Here is an 18,626-nt window from a genome sequence, read left to right as displayed (position 1 = left end):
TTCTGAAGTTTATCGCTCATTCTCTTTCTCTCGCTGTTCGCAGTGTTCATCCAACTTGACGTTTCTCTTTGTGGAACATTCTACGTCATTCCTCGAACATTCTGCCTATTTCTCGTTGTTCGCTTCGCGTTGCCCCAGTATTCGTCACAATACATAAGTGAAAGTGTACAACAGCTATTCGGGTTGCCAGATTATTTCAACAGATACTGCCAATATAGACTATTACATATATGATATTCAACAAAATAGAAGTGAGAATTAAGTCGAGCTCTCTCAAAGCTGACTGTAATGTCAAAAAATTTAAACAAAGAAATTAACGCTTTGTTATGCATTTACCATATTTGCTAAAACTCAATATTTTTTATATAAAAGTTTTTGTAAATATGAAAATATTTAAAATCTCATTAGAATCAGCTTCATTTTAGTTATTGCATGTTCATTTTAATGTAAATGTGGACATGCATGCTTACACAAAATTACACACTAAATGAAACACACTCATTTATAAAACCGTTTTGACAATTTTCTTGCTTTTACTATCCCAATATTTTTGAGCATTTATTTTTTATTGAAATAGTTAATTGTAAAGTATATTAGACATTAAAAAAAAAGTTAGTTTCTTCTAAATTTACATCAGAAATTAACTTCAATAATTTAGCTAGTAAGCTTTTGCAATTTCCATTCCATTTAATTTATTAAAACTTACTTTCAGTTTCCTTATGTCAACAAGGAATTCTGGTTTGGATTTTATCAGACCACCATTTGAAATTTGGTCTATCTATGTATATGTGTGGGAGATTTTCTTTTCATGATAAATCCTGCACCTGGGAAAAAACGCGTCCGCTTAGAAATACTCGGCTGCGATGGGTGACAAATAAAGTCACGCGCACACGTGAAGAGTCTCCTTATGAAACGTCGCAGCAATTTGCCCACCGTTGTCGTTTCACTTGACAATTCGGAGGTTTAAAATAACGCACAAGTTTGTTGTCCTGCTCTTGCCCGTAATTCGTTTTCATTTTATTATGTATTTAAAATCAGTCGCACCGCTCACAATTGAAAATTTTAATTTAAAAAAAATTTAAATTTTGAATAGTATATGGTTAAGAGTTGACATTTCAGTCGCAGTTCAAAAGAGGGAAATGTCAAAATCACTTCTACCTTGTTACGCCTTGGAATACAGTAATCTAGCAATGGAATTCTGACAATCGCTACGCTAAATTTCCTTCGCTAAAATTCTCTAAATTAAAAGCCGTGGGGCCTAAAAGTACCCAAGATGGAAAAGTAACAAAAGCAAAGTGTAATCAGCCAAATCTGGCAGTATCAGGGGCGTGTAACAATATATTGCATGTTGTTAGGCACGCCTGCTATTCTTTTGGAAATTTTTAGCGATCAAAATTAGCGAAAGCGAATGCTGGAATCCGGCTGCAGATAAAAAAAAAAAAAAAAAAAAAAAAATGAAAATATGCTTATTTGACAATTTTTNGTTAACCCAAATTTCATCCAATTGCAGTATTTTCTCATAGCGAAAAATAGTTTCAAGTCACATAAAATAAAATAACGAGAAACTCAAAATTCCAAGCAAATCAGGTGTGAAGCCTAAGCGATTATGACCGGATGCAGTTCCTACATAAGTCATAGCGAACACAACTTTCAGTTAATAATGGTGAGCTAACTTTGGAAAATGGTCCCATCGATTAGGGGGTAAAACAAGTAGGTATTACTTAGCTTAAAGGTAGAACTCTCTTATTTTCAAATATACTACTCTTATAGTGGAGACATCCATAGCTTTTATAAAATACTAGCAGACCCGGCGAACATCGTTCCGCCCAAAATTATGTTTTTAATTTAAACATTTTGGTCCAACATTTTCTCCAACAATCCACATTTGTACTGGCACATTCATCGGCTAAGACTATGGTTTGGTGGTCGTTTGCCGCCTTAAATAACCGAACGAAAGTGCTATGTCCATGAGAAGTTCCGTGGTGGCAACACTGATCCGGATCTATAGTGAATATGCCCTAAAAACCTTATCTTATAGTTGGTGGCAATTTCAAAATGGTGCATATCCTTGTTCAACAGAAATACAATATACATACATAGACTGAGATAAAATACCTTAAAAGCCAGTTTCACGACAGCAATTTATGTGAAAAATTATTTTTTTCTGTCAGGTTCTGTTATTAAATTCAATTAAAAAAATAAATTTTCTTTCAATTGCTTCCATGAAACTGGCTTTTAAGGTATTTCGACAGGTGATGATTTGCGATTTAGGGCCGTTTTCTCATCTAACCTTTAGATTACCGGCCACTTTGTCGTCTCTATATACGAGTTTTCGTCTTCTAATCAGCGCATTATTTTCTCGAATCGAAAAATTGTTGCTAACCCGACGCACCCTTTAAAAATGTGTACTCAACTTTAAATTTTGGTTTGGATTTGGTTCCTGAGTCAGATATATTAGATATTTCAACCAAGGTTTTGGTTTTTGCTAACAGTTGCTCTTGCTCTAGCTTTGCTAATGATGAATTGCCAGCCTTTGAAATTTTATGACGAATGTAGTGAAGTTTCACTCTCGGAAATGTGGTGAAGTTTCACTCTACGGAATAACAAATTTATTTTTACCGGTAAGATAAGAAAACGAAAACATTTTAAAGTGAGGAACAATTTATCTGCCCTGTTAATAAAGACAACTTTACTGCTTACATTAGAAAACGGTCCTTACCACTGCACAACTCAACCCTGGTGTATCCGAATGAAGCTTTAACGCATAATAATATTGGCAGTTCACATCCATTGGGCCCATCGTAACACACGAGAGTTCGATATGCTCAATGGTGCAACAGATCGATTTAGTCTGACATTCACGGCACCTTTTCTCACTTGTCGATTTTTAGTAATAACTCGACCTCAGCACCACCTGGAAGCTCTTTTTTGCAATTGGACTGCGTTTACCGTTTCCAATACATGTTTTGAATATTCGCCAAATCGGATCATAAAAAAGATTTTTTAGTAATAACTCGACCTCAGCACCACCTGGAAGCTCTTTTTTGCAATTGGACTGCGTTTACCGTTTCCAATACATGTTTTGAATATTCGCCAAATCGGATCATAAAAAAGATTTTTTAGTAATAACTCAACTCCAGCGCCAACTGGCGGATTAAATTGTGAAAGTAAACTATCCAGAGACCCACTCAAACACACACACAAAACATCGTTAAAATCCCTCCAGTCATTTCGAATTTCACTCACAAATAAACATACGGAAGAATTATATACACATTCAAAGATAAGTAAAAGTCGGTACGTTTGTACTTTGCCACGCCCTCTTTTCAAAGAGACCATTTTTCTCAATGAGTATGGGATTGATTTCATATATCTCCATACGAAGTGTTCCAATACTGTACCATGAACACTTCCAGGGATATGCAGGTTGAAATTCGGCTTCTATGGTAGGTGTCACGCCCCCTTTTCCAATAGCTCCATATCTTCTCCATGACTATGCGATTAATTTCATATATCTCCACACCAAGTTCCAGTACTCTACCAAGAACAATTCTAGAGATATGCAATAAGAAAAAGTCGATTTGTATGGGAAGTGCCACGCCAGTTCTCTACCATGAACACTTCCAGATATGCTTATTATGAAAAATTCGGTTTGTATGGGAGGTGCCACGCCCCGTTTCAAATAGTCCGAATTTTTCTTCATGAGTATGCGATTGATTTCACATATCTCCATACCACGTTCCGGTACTCTACCATGAACATTTCCAGAGATGTAAAGTATGAAAATTTCGGTTAATATAGGAGCTGCCACGCCCCTTTTCCAATAACTCCATTTTTTTCCATGAGTATTTGATTTCATAGATGAGTGATTGATTTCATATACATATTTCCGTACCAAGTTCAAAAATTTTACCAAGAACGCTTCCAGAAATATGCAGTATGAATTATTCGGGTTGTATGGGAGGTACCACGCCCTCGTTTCCAATAGCTCCAATTTTTCTGAAAGAGTATGCGATTGATTTTATATATCTCCACACCAAGTTCCAGTACTCTACCATGAACATTTCCAGAGATATGCAGTTTTAAAAATGCGGTTTGTATGGGAAGTGCCACGTGCCCTTTTCCAATACCTCCAATTTTTATCCAAGAGTATGGGATTAATTTCATATACATATCTCTATGCCATGTTGCAATACTCTACCATAAATACTTCCAGAGATATGCAGTATGAAAAATTCGGTTTGAAAGGGAGGTGTCACGCCTCCTTTTCCAATAGGTTCAATTTTTCTCCAAGAGTATGCGATCGCTTTCATATATGTATATGTACGGTGACCATATTTACGAATACGGGACAAAAAATTATTTTGCAAATTTTTTCGACCCTGTTTTCCCTGAAACAGTATCCTTATAGTAACATCATAAATTTGTAGGATAATTTTCACGGCCGTATTTTACACCGTAAAATTTGTTAAAATAATTTGTTAATTTTTAGTATAATAAAGTGCAATTTTAAGTTGGTAAGACCTACCACTCATTTTTGGATTTATTTTTTTTTTTTTTTCTTTGAAAGAGACGCAAATGAGCAGCACCTTCCACTCGCACTTTATTGTACTCAATTTAAAATTTTAATGAGTTACAAAACTTCAAACCGATTTTTTTTCTAAAAAATTCTAATTAAAAATTTTGAAATTTTGGTGAAACATTGCCGAATTAATTTTTATAGTTTTTTGCACAAAGTTTGGTAATTTGGTATTATTTATATGGTTTTTGTTAGGAAAAGAGCCTTACTTTCATAAAATAAATAATAAACATTAAATAAACTAAGGAAAAATAGCCAAAACTTACTAAAATATCGTGTCCTAAGTTCTATTTTGGCCACTGTATGTATTCGATTCGAATCACAGGCATTCATATTAGAAAGTAATAACTGTTTATAAAGAAAATTACAGTTATATACCAACATCACTTAAAACTTGTTCATAGGCATGCCATTTTAATGAGCTGTTAAGGCGTCGGAACACCGAATACGTGACAAAAACAGGAAATTAAAAGAAATACAGAACATTTGGCGTCCCGTATAAAATAAATTAATTACCAGGACAATGGGTCAAAAAAGAGTACTGTCCCGTATAATACAGGACGGATGGTCACCGTATATATATGCGCCAATACCAAGTTCCAACACTCTGCCATAAACACTTCTAAAGATATGCAGTATAAAAAGTTCGGTTTGAAAGGGAGGTGCCGCGCCCCCTTTTTCTCCAAGAGTATGCGATCGATTTCGTATGCGCCAATACCAAGTTCCATTACTCTACCATGAACACTTCCAGAGATATGCAGTATGAATATTCGGTTTGTATGGGAGGTGCCACGCCCCTTTTTCGATAGCTCCAATTTTTCTCCAAGAGTATGCGATGGATTTCATACATCTCCATACCAAGCTGTAGGACTCTACCATAAATATTTCCAGAGATATTGAGTATGAAAATTCTTTTTGTATGGGAAGTTCCACGCCCCTTTTATATATCGAGATTTTTATTAGCCGATAACCATCCTCGAAGCCTCGAAACTTTGGTGTGGAAAATATCCGTTCAAAACCAGGTGATAACGTACGCGACAAAAAAAGAAGTGGTTTTAAGGCACATATACATATATGCGAAAGTCTGCGAATCATGAGAGTTTTTCTTTTCTTTAAAAATTCCTAAACTAAGCTAAATAATGTACCTTTACAATCCTTCCATTTTTTGATAGAAATTATCTCTGGTTAGTTTTTATTAAAAAAAATATAATAACGTACGCGACATAACGTACGCGACAGACTTTTCCCCCATACAATATTTTTACTAGTAACACATACTTAATTAAATTTTTTCAGTTCTTCTCTCCACCGTTTCGCGTTTTCAAAACCTTTTTCCGCCATCTGAATACGAAATTTAAAGTTATAAAGCCGTTTGAATTCATTTGCTTGCATTTTCGGTTTACATTTTCATGGAAACACGCATATATGCGAAAGTCTGCGAATCATGGGAGTTTTTCTTTTCTTTAAAAATTCCTAAACTAAGCTAAATAATGTACCTTTACAATCCTTTCATATTTTAAGAGAAATTATCTCTGGCTAGTTTTATATAAAAAAAAAACAATAACGTACGCGACATAACGTACGCGACAATTTTTCTCGTAAGTAATAAAATGTATTTATTGAGAACTCTTCTCGCCACCGTTTCATTGTTTTACAACTATTCTAAATAATTTAAATGGAAAATTTGCAATTAACATTGGTTTTGATGTATTTGATTGAAATTTTCGTACTTACAATAACGTATGTGACAAACTTTAAAGGGTAATAATATATATGTTTACTTCGGTTGGAAAGAATATTTTACTGTATATCTTTAACTAGAAGAATTCTCGCTTTAGAATTGTAATCTGCATTACCTGCGACTGCCAATATACAAATGACATAGACAAACAATGTTTTTGCATAACGTACGCGACATTAGAATACTATCAGAAGCAAATCAAAAAATTACCGTTATTCGAGCTCTAACTTCTCCTTTTTCTCATTTTTATAGTTAGTTGTTATTGCAAATTTGATTTTAAGATGTAATTGTAATGTTTCAAATCTCTTAATTTAGTTAATAGGAAAGGGAAAATAGTTCATTTCATTAGAGAAAACTGAGTCGAAGAGACATTCAGTTTTACTCTTCCATTTTTGAGTTTTAAAATTCCAATAAGCTGAAAGACTTCTATAATATAAAAATTCGAGTATTTTTCTCTTATTAATTCGTTTTAAAACCCCTTTTCAGTTGTTTTTATTTTTTCAGTCCTGGTTGACATTTTCATGGAAACACCCATATGTACATTAGACTGCATCACCAAAAAAGTTGCGGTTTTTCCGCCGGGATTACAAAATTTATTATATTTTAAGCCGTTCACCAAAATATTTGGGAAAAATATTAAGATTTAAGTGAGCTGGACCGATTTGAAAATACCTCCGAAAATGGAGTTTTTATGAATAAAAATAGTTTCGTAAAGAACTTTTTGAAAAAAGTCCTCTCAGATGACAAAACAGATTAGGATGCTGTATTTAATGAAGAGGAAAACGGGCGAACGAGTTCTTGATATTTTTACATTGGCAATTTGTTGGATTTTCCCACTATTGAAGAGGGGTCGGTACTCTTTGGAACTTTTTTTTTTATAACTCTAGTTAATATAAAAATTTAAAAACTTTTGAAATAAAAAATAGTGTTTTACAAAATACGTATTTATAACCAGAGACATAACTATTATAAGAGAAAAATAAAAGTCAATCAACAATTATTATATTAAGATAAATATTTTTCGAGTCATCTATAATTATTATTCAAGGACTTATATTATAAAGGCCTTTCATAATAATTATCAGAGAGATAAATGTTTTTAAGTTTTCAAAGACTTTTATTTTAAGACTTATATTATAAAAGTTTTTTCATAATAATAACATTGAGATAAATATTTTTAAGTCTTCAACGACTTTTATTTTAAGCCTTATTTTATAAAAGTCTTTTCATAATTATCATGAGCGCGAAAAAATTGTTTAAGTGTTAAAAGACGGGACTTGGTCAGGAGCATTTCAGGATTAGTTGGAGACCAGTTCGGGCTTGGGACCCGTTCGCGACTATATACAAAATTGTTTCCCACTCATAATTGTTATCAAAAGGCTTTTATAATTCTCACGAAAATTTGGATGACTTTTTTAAAACTCCACCATGAAATAATTATTATTCTGGGTCTCTGTTTATAACCATTCTATAAACAACTATTATAAACAAAAATCGCAAAATAAAGTACTTAAGTGACGCCTCACTATCCATTTTGACACAACTGATATTTATTAATAAGAATAAAGTTATAAGCGAAATTATTTTATCACCACTTCAAACATAAAATTATTTAATTTGCCGCACGATAGAAAATCCTGCTTTGGGCTTCTACTAAAGCTACTGAGTTCCGTTAAAAGTCAAAATTTGTATGTTACATTGTGGACTGTTTTATAAAGAGTATTATAAAAGTATGTGTGATTAGATTTACAGAATTTTGTTTTTTTCTATTTTTGTCGTCGTAATAAGTCACTTTGTCCATATGTGCGGCACCTAAAAAAAAAAAACAAAAAAAAAACTACATTTTAATCTATGGTGAAATTTTTTTTTTTAAATTTTCGCGGCACTTTTTTTTAATATAAATAATATAACTTACATGGTTTTCTTGCCCGACGTATGTACATTGGTGACAGATAACAATATCAACGAAAATAAGGTCAATTGGCTTTATTTCGCACCCTGCGTCAACACTGCTTAAAGTATGTCGATTCATAGAAAAACTGTTGTTGTTACAATAAAAATTGCCCCGTAAGTGTTGTTTTTTAATAGATGAAAAGGTTATTGCCAAATCCTCAGTGTGGTGCTATTAATCCACACACAATCATGAACTACCACCAATTGATTTTATTAAAAACTTTAAAATTACGAACATAGTAAAAACACGATGCGAAAAACCAAACGCAAAACGCACCTGGAATACGAGAAATATTTGAAGAAAGAGTGTAGAAATGATGCAGAACTTGCAAAACATGTTCCGTTTCCACAAAAATAAAGCGAACACTATTAAATTGAAGAAACAGTACATGTCCAAAAACCCCAGAGGAACACTGAAAGAATTCTGTGTTTTAAATTTACATATTTTGAACGAATTCGGAATCTCTAAGGTGGAAAAGAAACCAACCTTTCTATAAGGAAACAATTATAGAAAAGGAATTTTCTAACACTGTATTCATGTCTCCGCCAGCAATTTGCGACATCATTTAAAAGCAGCTAAGGAGAACGACGACACTATTTATTAGATGGCACATTCAAGCCTATGTGCCAAAATGCGGGTATAAACAATTATTGATTTTTTAATATCGGAACCGAGATCATGGAAGTGAATTGATTGGTTTTCACACACTTTTCAAACACAAATTATATGCTCTTTTACTGCGGCGCGCGGACGCGGGCCGCCGCGAAGCTAAGCAAATTTAGTGTTTGAAATAGCAATAATGTCAATGGATTTTATTTCGCTTTTGAAAAGGTAATAATGTCAATTCACTTTATTTAGCACCAGAGTGGGAAATAAAGTCAATTGAACTTATATCCGTTGATCTTATTACCTGTCACCATGTGCAATAGGGTGGTCCAAAAAGAATAAAGTCAGAATTGTAATGCTCTCACCCCCTAGGATTCTTCTATATTGAAAAAAGTATACCCCCATTTTTTATTTTGAAATCAAAAAATATTTAGAGGTCGCTCAAAGCGCTCAAAGTTTTCCATGTATTTTTATATGGGAAAAACAAAATTTTTCGTAGAAATGATATAGAATTCTTGAAAACAATATTTTTAAATATTTTTTGATTTCAAAATAAAAAAATAAGGGTATATTTCTTTGGTATAAAATAATCGAAGGGGGTGAGAGCATAAATATTTCGACTTTACTTTGTCACATTTTTGGGCCACCCTAATGTACATACATAATAAAAAATTGCTTCTACCCACATCGTGAACCACAGCAAACGTGGCGTCTAGTAAGTAATGATTCTTATTTATACATATGTACATACATAAATACATATGTATATGTTGTAACATTAGATCGCCTATAGGCGTTGACAAGTAAATAGTAGCTGCATTTTTTTGTAAGCGAGCGACAAAAGAACGCTCAACTCGGGTAAAATTTCCTTTTGGCAACTTAAGCAACCCTGCTGGTAGCTGGCAAGAAACATGTGATTAGTTCAACGGGATTTAGACAGAAAAAACAATAGAAATTAGTAATAATGCGATGTATTTGCGTAATATATATACTTATTTAAAATATATATCATGTATGTACGAAAAAAAAAATTCCCTCTCCACTTTCCCTTTAACATTGTGAATCGAGCGCTTTTTTCACTTAACAACACTACTCTTCAGGTCACGTATGTTTTAACCGACCTGGCTGAACTCGGATAAATAACCGAGTTTGTGTTGTTGCGAGTGTTCTTTTGTAGCTCGGTTGCAAAAGAATGGGTGTAGGCAAAACCAGCTTCTATTACGTTGGTTTGATAAAAATGCATTTTATCTTTACTCTTGCACATTTCAAATTCTTTTGGTTTGTTAAATTACATTTCGTTTTGAAATATGTCACTCCTTATACATATAGTAACATAACCCCAAGAAAAAACATTGGGTTTATGTCACTTTACAAGGAGTGTATAGGTAATGACGTAATTCCAAATTTTAAAATTTTGGTTATGCCACTTGGGGCTATATCATGTTACTGGACCCCCCATATTATATGTTATCTGAAGGCATAATTTTTCGTCATTTCGGAATTCGACCTAAAAAGTGAAAATGAGGATTACCGGTTAAAACAAAAACCACGTTCACCCTGATATGACCTTGTAATTGACCCGCACGGTCATTTTGCCGACCCGGTACTGAAAAGCTTGCTTTTTACGACTTTTACATATTTAACATAAAAAGATTAGTTAAAAGAAAAATGGGCATGGTGTGGAACGCCAAACATATCTCTAATTTTCATTCCAGGGGATAAAGACGAAAAAGCCCATGCTTCAGCATAATTAGCGGAAAGTGGATTTTTGAATGCGCCATCCAAAACAAGCTAAAAGTCTGCATTGGTCCACGTGCCACTAGAACTGTAACGAATCATCAGATGACACAACAAATAAATTTTTGCGAAAATCTTGTTAACGGTCACATATTTTACGAAAAAATTATGGTTACCAAGTTTGCAGCCGAGAAAATTGGATACACAAAAATTTAATCTTTTTTTCTACGATTCCATTCAAAAAGTTGTAATCTGCAGCCATTGTTTTATATTTGTTTTTCAAAAACAAAAAAAAAAATAACATAATAAAGTAATTTTATTAAAAAATAAAAATAACATAAACAGCTTAAATAATACGTAACTAACAAGAAAACAATTCTTTTTAATCGACACTTAAATCACATTTTGTATTGATAAAAAAAAACTGTAACATCCAAAAACAAAGAGATGTTGTTAAACATAAATAATTAGAAGTACTCTACATTTAAAATAAAATGACATAATCAATTTGAATGACACATACATTTGTACATATGAGGAATTTTTTTGTCAACGGAAGTCCCCTTCTCGCCAAAATTGATATAGGTAAAAAAAAATCCGGCAAGGCCTTAAAATTTTAATAAAAATAAATACTTTTTAATGTCGAGTGGCGTTTCTCAAAATTCAAAATGGCGGATACAGTATATATAGGGTTAGCTACCCCAAAAACCCCCGAGTGACATGTTTCAGAAGTATCCGAGTAAATTTTGAAAATTTATCCGCCATATTGGGTCCGCCATTTTTAAATATAACACCGGATTCGTGATATGCGACTCCAAAATAACCGAGTAACATTTCTGAAGGGAATCAAAGGAATATTTTAAAAATTAGCCGTCATATTAAATCCGCCATTTTGAATTTAGAAAAACACCACTTGGCATTAAAAAGTATTCATTTTTATTAAAATGTTAAGGCCTTGTCGAATTTTTTTTACCTAAACCAATTTTGGCGAGAAGGGGACTTCCGTTGACAAAAAAATTCCTCATATGTACAAATGTATGTGTCATTCAAATTGATAATGTCATTTTATTTGGCGTTGACAAAGAATGCCTCATATGAAACATCTCAAATCATGCAAGTCGACTGCACCTATCTGTCCGAAACACTTGAAATTTTAGTACATTATTCTACTCGGAAAATAAGCGGATACGTATTTTGTATTTGTCGATATCATCAAAAATGCATTTTTTCGTTCTAATTAGTATTTTTATTGGCATTTGAAAATAATTATATAACTGTTCGATGCAATGGATGATGTTCTTTCGATCTGCCCCTTTAAAAATTTGTTTACATAAAAATCAAGATGACATTGCACTTGTCATAAAAAAATAAAAATGCATTTTTCAAAAAAAGCCATTTTTTACGATAGCCTGCACCAATACCTATATTTTGGTATATATTAGAGGTTTATGCCGCCGAGCTACGCCGCCGCCGTCGTTTTTTGTCATTCCTCACGCTATATTTTCCTAACTCTGCGGCGGCGTTCGGCGCCTGAGTGATTTTATACAAAATTTTCATAATGTATGCACATTGAAATAACGCTATTTTTAAATTAGTGTCGAACATTGGTAATCTGACGATTTTTCTGCGCAGCAGTAAATTTTTTTCAATACTACAACAATACTCCAACAAAAAGTTATCACGCATCAAAAACTTTAACGCTAATAAATCAGAAGAAAATTTTCTTGTATATGCTTTCTTTAATAAATAGTTGAATATTTTTAAACAGACTTTTAATAAAAAGCAAAACTTTTGTTTGCTAATTTTTACAATCGCAAGTTATTTTATTCTGGGGTCCCACAGACGTACATATACAAGTACTAGGTGGATGGGTGAAAATTACGTAAGCATTCATAAGTGGTGGTCAAAACCCAGGAAGGTGTTGCCCCATCGCATCGCAATGTTTTCTATGTAAAAGTTTCCCCAATATGGTGAAAATTAGTTATATTTTTCATTACATTCGGCTATTCTTAGTAAAATTTGGCGCTAAATATATTGGTGAAAATTTTAACCGTATATAAGCCATTTTTTAAACAGGTCCGTTCTGGTGGGATTCGAAGGGTTAAATTGTTGGAAAAAAGTAGACCGCCCACATAACGGTAGATAAGATTATTACAAAAATTTATTAATAGCGACATATATTACTCCTTCAATTACACCTTCACCTGTTCACCCATCCATCAGCGCCAGGCCCTCAACATTTTAATTTTAGTAGGAAGTAACAATATATAAATTTCAAATTAAATTCACATTCTTTAATAAGTTAAATTAATTATTACGAGATGGGTATCAATCGAAATGTGTATGAAAAGGGTTTATTTCTTAACTATGTACATGTAGAAAAAAAAATCAAATTCCATTGGAATTAAAGAATTGTTATTGAAATAGATAGGCATCACCATATGGGAATCAGACGAAAGAGGTTTAAGAAGGTTTCAGCTTGCAAAGTCAAATTTAGTTAAACTAAAATAATAATTGTGTAAAACCAAAGGTTTATAACATCGTATTTTTTATTTTATTACAAATACATACATTTCCAATCAGTGATTTTTTTTTATTACATTCCTTTTAAATTACTGGACTCTTAAATTATCTCAGGAATGTTTTTACTCTTCACTTATTTTTGCTAAATATGCCCTCTCGAGTACCGGGTTTCAAACAAATCCAATCATTTAAAAAAAAAATGGGCCGCCAATTTGGATCCGCCATTTTGAATTTCGAAAAACTGACTTCAGATTCCTAATCAGCAACCCCGGAAACCCCCTGGTAACAAGTTCCAACCCATGACAATTGTTCAAGACAGGTGTGTAATTAAGGTAAAGTTCCCCAATAATACCACAGTAATTATATGTAAAAACCACATTTTTAGCTGCATTTTAACATGTCAAGAAAATAAAAAAATTGAGAACATCAGCGTTTTTATTAAAAACCGAACGGCGCGACCTCTAAGAAAATTTTTTTTTCCAAATAAAAAAATACGTGTCTCTTTTTTTATCACAAATAACAATATTCTGATGTAGCGTTTAAGAATTTCCAAAAAGAGTGTTTTTATGAACCACTCTAATACCTATATTGTAATATCTAATTCATTTAACTGATTAAATAATTTTAATAAAATTAGTAACAGGTGGTAACCGTTTCCAAAAAAATAAAACTTTACTGCACATCTACAGGCAAAGCCCTGTCATTTGACACCTCACTTTTGAAAATAGAACGAACTATATGTACATACCTATGTAAATGCCACAAGAACCCAAATTTTCCACTTTAAACTGTATATACAGTAAAAGTTATTCAAAAACAAACTGCATTTGTGAATTTAGCGTCCTCAATTTTACTAAGATGCGAATTTTCATATAAATCCGTCCATAATTGTATTTTTGCCCACATTTTTTATGGAAGGGAAGCACTGTGCGATTGGCTGATTTTGCATGGAGAAAAGCGTTTAAAATATTTTATAATTATTTTCAGCCCAGAAAGTTTCGAATTTGAAAAAATTTACACGAATAGTACAACCGGAGTACCCGGGTACCCACATACAAAATAGGCGGAAAGTTGTATAAATAAATAAGGTATAACATATAATATTGTATTTTAATTGTTTATTTATTAAACTGAGTTAACATAAATAATAATAAAAATAGTTTTAGTTTACTGAAATAACAAAAACATATCAGGCGTATTCTCACAGTCTTGCACGTTGCTCAAGAAAAATTGCGTTTATCCTCCAAAAAGCACAAAATTTGTATTGGTGTATTTAATGGACTTTATATGCATTAAACAATTTTATTGCCGATTCAAATTAATAAAGATCAATGTTACTTGCTCGACGGTCGATTTTTTCTGGTATGATTGAAGGTACTGCCACATATTTGGTTGGCAAACATATACTCTCTCGCTTATGATTTCCATGGTGCCATGATATTGTTTCCATTTTTGTAAAGTTGCTTACAACATTTACCACTGCTATAAGTTTTGCTCCCAGTTTTTTTGATTTACAAATTTGGTGTCCAAACTAAAAACAAAAGCATCAAGCACAAAACTCAAATATTTTCGCGTTTTGAATACGCACTCAATTTAGTGCGAAAAGCACCAAGTTGGCAACAGTGAATGTAAACAAGAGTATTATGAGACGTCAACGAATGGGTGGACGCTTTCAAATCGATGAAAAGAGGGTTAGCGGTCCCCGAATGGCGCAATCTTCATTTTCTGCATCGTAAAATGCATAGGTAAGCAGGAAGTCTGTTACTACGTTTATACGTATTTAAGCTATTTGCAAATAAAAATAATTTTCAAATACCTAACTCACTGTTTATTCGACGGCGAGAAATTCTTTTCTAATATTACCTGATTATAAAAACGCAATAATATGAGCATCGAAAAAGAAAATAAAGTTAAAAATGGCAACATCTTGATTATAAAAAGGCAATAAGATGACCATCGAAAAAGAAAATAGACCTAAGAATGACGGCGTATTGCGCTTATTTGCAAATAGTACCACTAATCAATACTTATTTGCGTTATTTAGTTATTTGCAAATAAAAATTAACTCAGCGTTTATACGGCAAAGTTTACCATTTTGCAAGGTAAATAAGACGTGCGTATAAACGTAGTATGTGTCAAATACAATAACAAGATACAGCAGAAAAAAATTAAGTGAACGAAATGAGGGGAATGGGCGAAATATGTAACAGTTCCAACAACTAAACAGCTAGCACAGGGTCGCTTTATCTTGCTAAGCTTTCATGGAAAATATATGCATGGGTTTCGACGTTGCATATTTTGCAAAAATAGGACATGTTGTTTCCCATGTATTTTGTTATTGTGTGTTTGCATGTTATACAATCCGTCAACGCAAGGGCTTTGATTTTGAGAATTCCCCTGTTTTTACTTACAGTAGGGCTGTGCGATTAATTGATTATTCAAAATTTTAATTAATCGTAAAGTAAATAACTCAATTATTCGGTTAATTGGAAGTTATGATTACTCAAAAGTTCAGTTACTCGAGTAATCAAGATTTTTGATTAACCAAAAACTAAAATATTTGAGTAATTTGCTTTATCAACATTATGAGTAAAGTGAGTAATCAACATTTCAAAGTACTGTTTACATATAAAGCAGTTGAAGTTCCTTGATACTTTGAAAACAACGTTTCTGTTTTCAAAAATTTAAATGAAATTTTTTTTTCATATACGGAATGTAAAAAAGAAAATAAGCATTTTCCAAAGCAAACTCTTTTAACGAGCAAAATTAATTTTTTTTTAGTAATCATCTTTCAAGTAATTGGATTATTCATCGTTTCGAGTAATCGAATAATCGCACAGTAGGGCTGTGTGTTACAGGCAATAAAAATAAAAAATTATGAATTATGAAAAATTTTACATTTGCAAACTTGCAAATAAAAATGTTGTCTGTTATTTATATTAGCAAAGTTATTTTATCTATACAAAAAACTGCATTTTTTGCAACATTTCAAAAAATATGTCCAAAAATATTCTAAAACAAGTAAGGAAGTCTAACATTAAATACCCGGCGCACGTATTAAATATATGTTTTTCACCTTACCGAAAGCTACCGCTACATGATAAGCCGGGGCGTATCAATTTTGAGTAAACTAGAGTCCTTAGATTTCGAAATTTTGAAGTTTCAAGCATTTCTGAAATTTACCGTTACATGAAAAGCGGCCTCAATTTTAGTCCGCTTTAAACGCTTTGCTTTTATGTGGCAAGCACAATAACCATACCGAGTTTGGTACAAATTGGTAGACCGGTTACCGAGATACATATATGTGATCATAAGTGGGCGGTGCCACGCCCATTTTCCCAAATTTTATCATAAACGTATTTCTTGGTTAAGAATTATTGCAAGCATAAATTTTGAATAAATTAGCTTTAATATTTACTGATTTATCGAAGATTTTGTATTTCCCTAAATTACCGTTATATGGGATGTGGGCGTGGTTATTGTCCGATTTTAAAAATTTTCGGCCATTTGGTATGTTGTGCGAAGGCCAACAACAGTGCCAAGTTTGGAAGAAATTGGTGTAGCGGTTACCAAGATATACACATGTAACCATAAGTGGGCGTGGCTACGCCCATTTTTCGAAAATTTATAATATTCTTATTGTTCGTCTAAAACTTATTGTAAATATCAATTTTGAGTGAATAACCTCCAGTAGTTACTAAAATATCGCAGTTTTCGTATTTCTGAAAATTACCGTTATATGGGAACAGGGCGTGGTTACAGTCCGATTTCGCCCATTTTCAATACCAACCTGCCTTGGATAAATGGAAACCTACATACCAAATTTCGTTGAGATATCTCAATTTTTGCTCGAGTTATCGTGTACACGGACGAACGGACAGACGGACGGACAGAAAAACATGGCTTAATCCATTTCTCTATTCATTCTGAGCATTTATGTATACATTTGTCTATATCTATCTCGATTCGTTTTGGCTGTTACAAACAACCGTTATGTGAACAAAATTGATATACCCTTGTGCACAAGTGCGCTCGGGTATAAAAACACAAAAATTTCCCAGCGGCTTATAATCTTATATTGACTGCGCCGATGTGCACGGCAATACGTTCGGCTGCTCCAAGTAAACGTCGATACTAAAGTAAACTGATATCTGAATATAATACATATTTGTTTCAAAGGTGTTCTAGTATATACCTCGGGCATAAAAGAACATAGAGACCTCTTATTTCTTCCCTTTTCAGTTTAATGTACCAGACCTTCTCAAAATTCACAAGTATATGCTCTGGCTCATTACAGATTATACCGGACTTTGTATTAGAAAGGTATTTGTATATAATACTACCGTTGGATTTGTATAAAAAGATCTTAGTTAACAATAAATAAATCAATATACATCTAATACCCAGGATTATACTATGTTACAGCCGACTTATAGATATAAATCCGTAAATTATACCGTTAATTAATTTGGTTGGGCACACCAGGTTTAAAATCATTTGGAAAAATATTCTTTACATATTTGCTGTGGCTACAGCTGAAACTCTTTTTCGCAAAAGTATAACTGTTGTACCTCTACGGCCCTTTTAGCTAAAAATATCTCAAAATCAGATTTTTAAGCTTGACAAATTTAAATTTTTTATTTAATTCCAAATTATTTGTTGAATCTAAAATTCTGAAAAAACGTAATTAGTTCTATGAGATAATGTAAAAACTAAGCTTGTCTAAAAACTGTAATTTATAGTTCAAATCATGAATATGGCAACACTGCCTACAGCATGCATTTGGGTTATGAATTTGTTGGATATACCTTCGGAGAAATACCATCATTTTATGAAAGCGTGAAATTCTTTCCGCGCAAAAGGACATTTAGAAGAGAGGAACTTCCATTAGCAAAAAAGGGTGGTTCTGTATATTTATAAAAAAAAAAATAAAATAATAAAAAAAAGTATAGTTGCATAGGGCATTTTCAAAATATGTTTTATTGACACCAATAGCTTCTAATTGATCTTGAATATAGCAGACAATTCTGAAAGGTTAAATTAAATTACGCAATTTTTCGAAAACATATATTTTACTCCAAATTTTCGAACAGATATTCAAGTTTTGCAATAATATTCAGAATCGGCAAATTAATAATGCCATATATATCTATGTATATATGTTTATCGCCCCTTTTGCGAGTGTCGACTAGTAGTAGATAAACCACTATTATTCGATTATCTACTTTCCATGACGGGACGGGACCTGGTGTTTCCGAACGGATTTTTCGTGCTGAACACGAATCTGGGGTCCAAAACTTCCCATCGCGTCACGTTTTCGAGAAAAAAGGGGTTGAAACCCCTAAAAACAGCGTTTTTGGACATTTTCGAAAAATTGTAGAGCTGAACCCTGACGTGCTACAAACTTTGTATATGTCAGAAATTAAAGGCTAAATCGTGCCCTTTCGAATGAGCCCTATGCCGAATTAATCGCATGCACCCTTAGA

At 32.8% G+C, this 18,626-nt stretch overlaps 1 protein-coding gene across 7 annotated transcripts in view; it reads right to left on the bottom strand.

Moving 5' to 3' along the window:
• LOC108358294 (tRNA-dihydrouridine(16/17) synthase [NAD(P)(+)]-like) overlaps positions 1–18,626 on the bottom strand; it is a 329,073-nt gene that overhangs the window by 233,966 nt on the left and 76,481 nt on the right. The window contains exon 1 of one of the 7 annotated variants that reach the window (XM_017609533.1): positions 8,236–8,278. The exons of the other annotated variants lie outside the window; for them this stretch is intronic. Within the exon in view, the coding sequence (XP_017465022.1) occupies positions 8,236–8,263 (28 nt within the window). The 5' untranslated portion in view covers positions 8,264–8,278. Of the gene's footprint in view, positions 1–8,235; positions 8,279–18,626 lie in introns of those variants that run through there. 7 annotated transcript variants of the gene reach the window in all.

This window comes from Rhagoletis zephyria, unplaced genomic scaffold (genome assembly GCF_001687245.7).
Source record: "Rhagoletis zephyria isolate East Lansing unplaced genomic scaffold, Rhagoletis_zephyria_1.1 Rzeph_scaffold_00232, whole genome shotgun sequence".
NCBI lineage: Eukaryota > Metazoa > Arthropoda > Insecta > Diptera > Tephritidae > Rhagoletis > Rhagoletis zephyria.
Note: the sequence above shows the minus strand (reverse complement) of the source record. Positions and strands in the feature narration are given on the sequence as shown.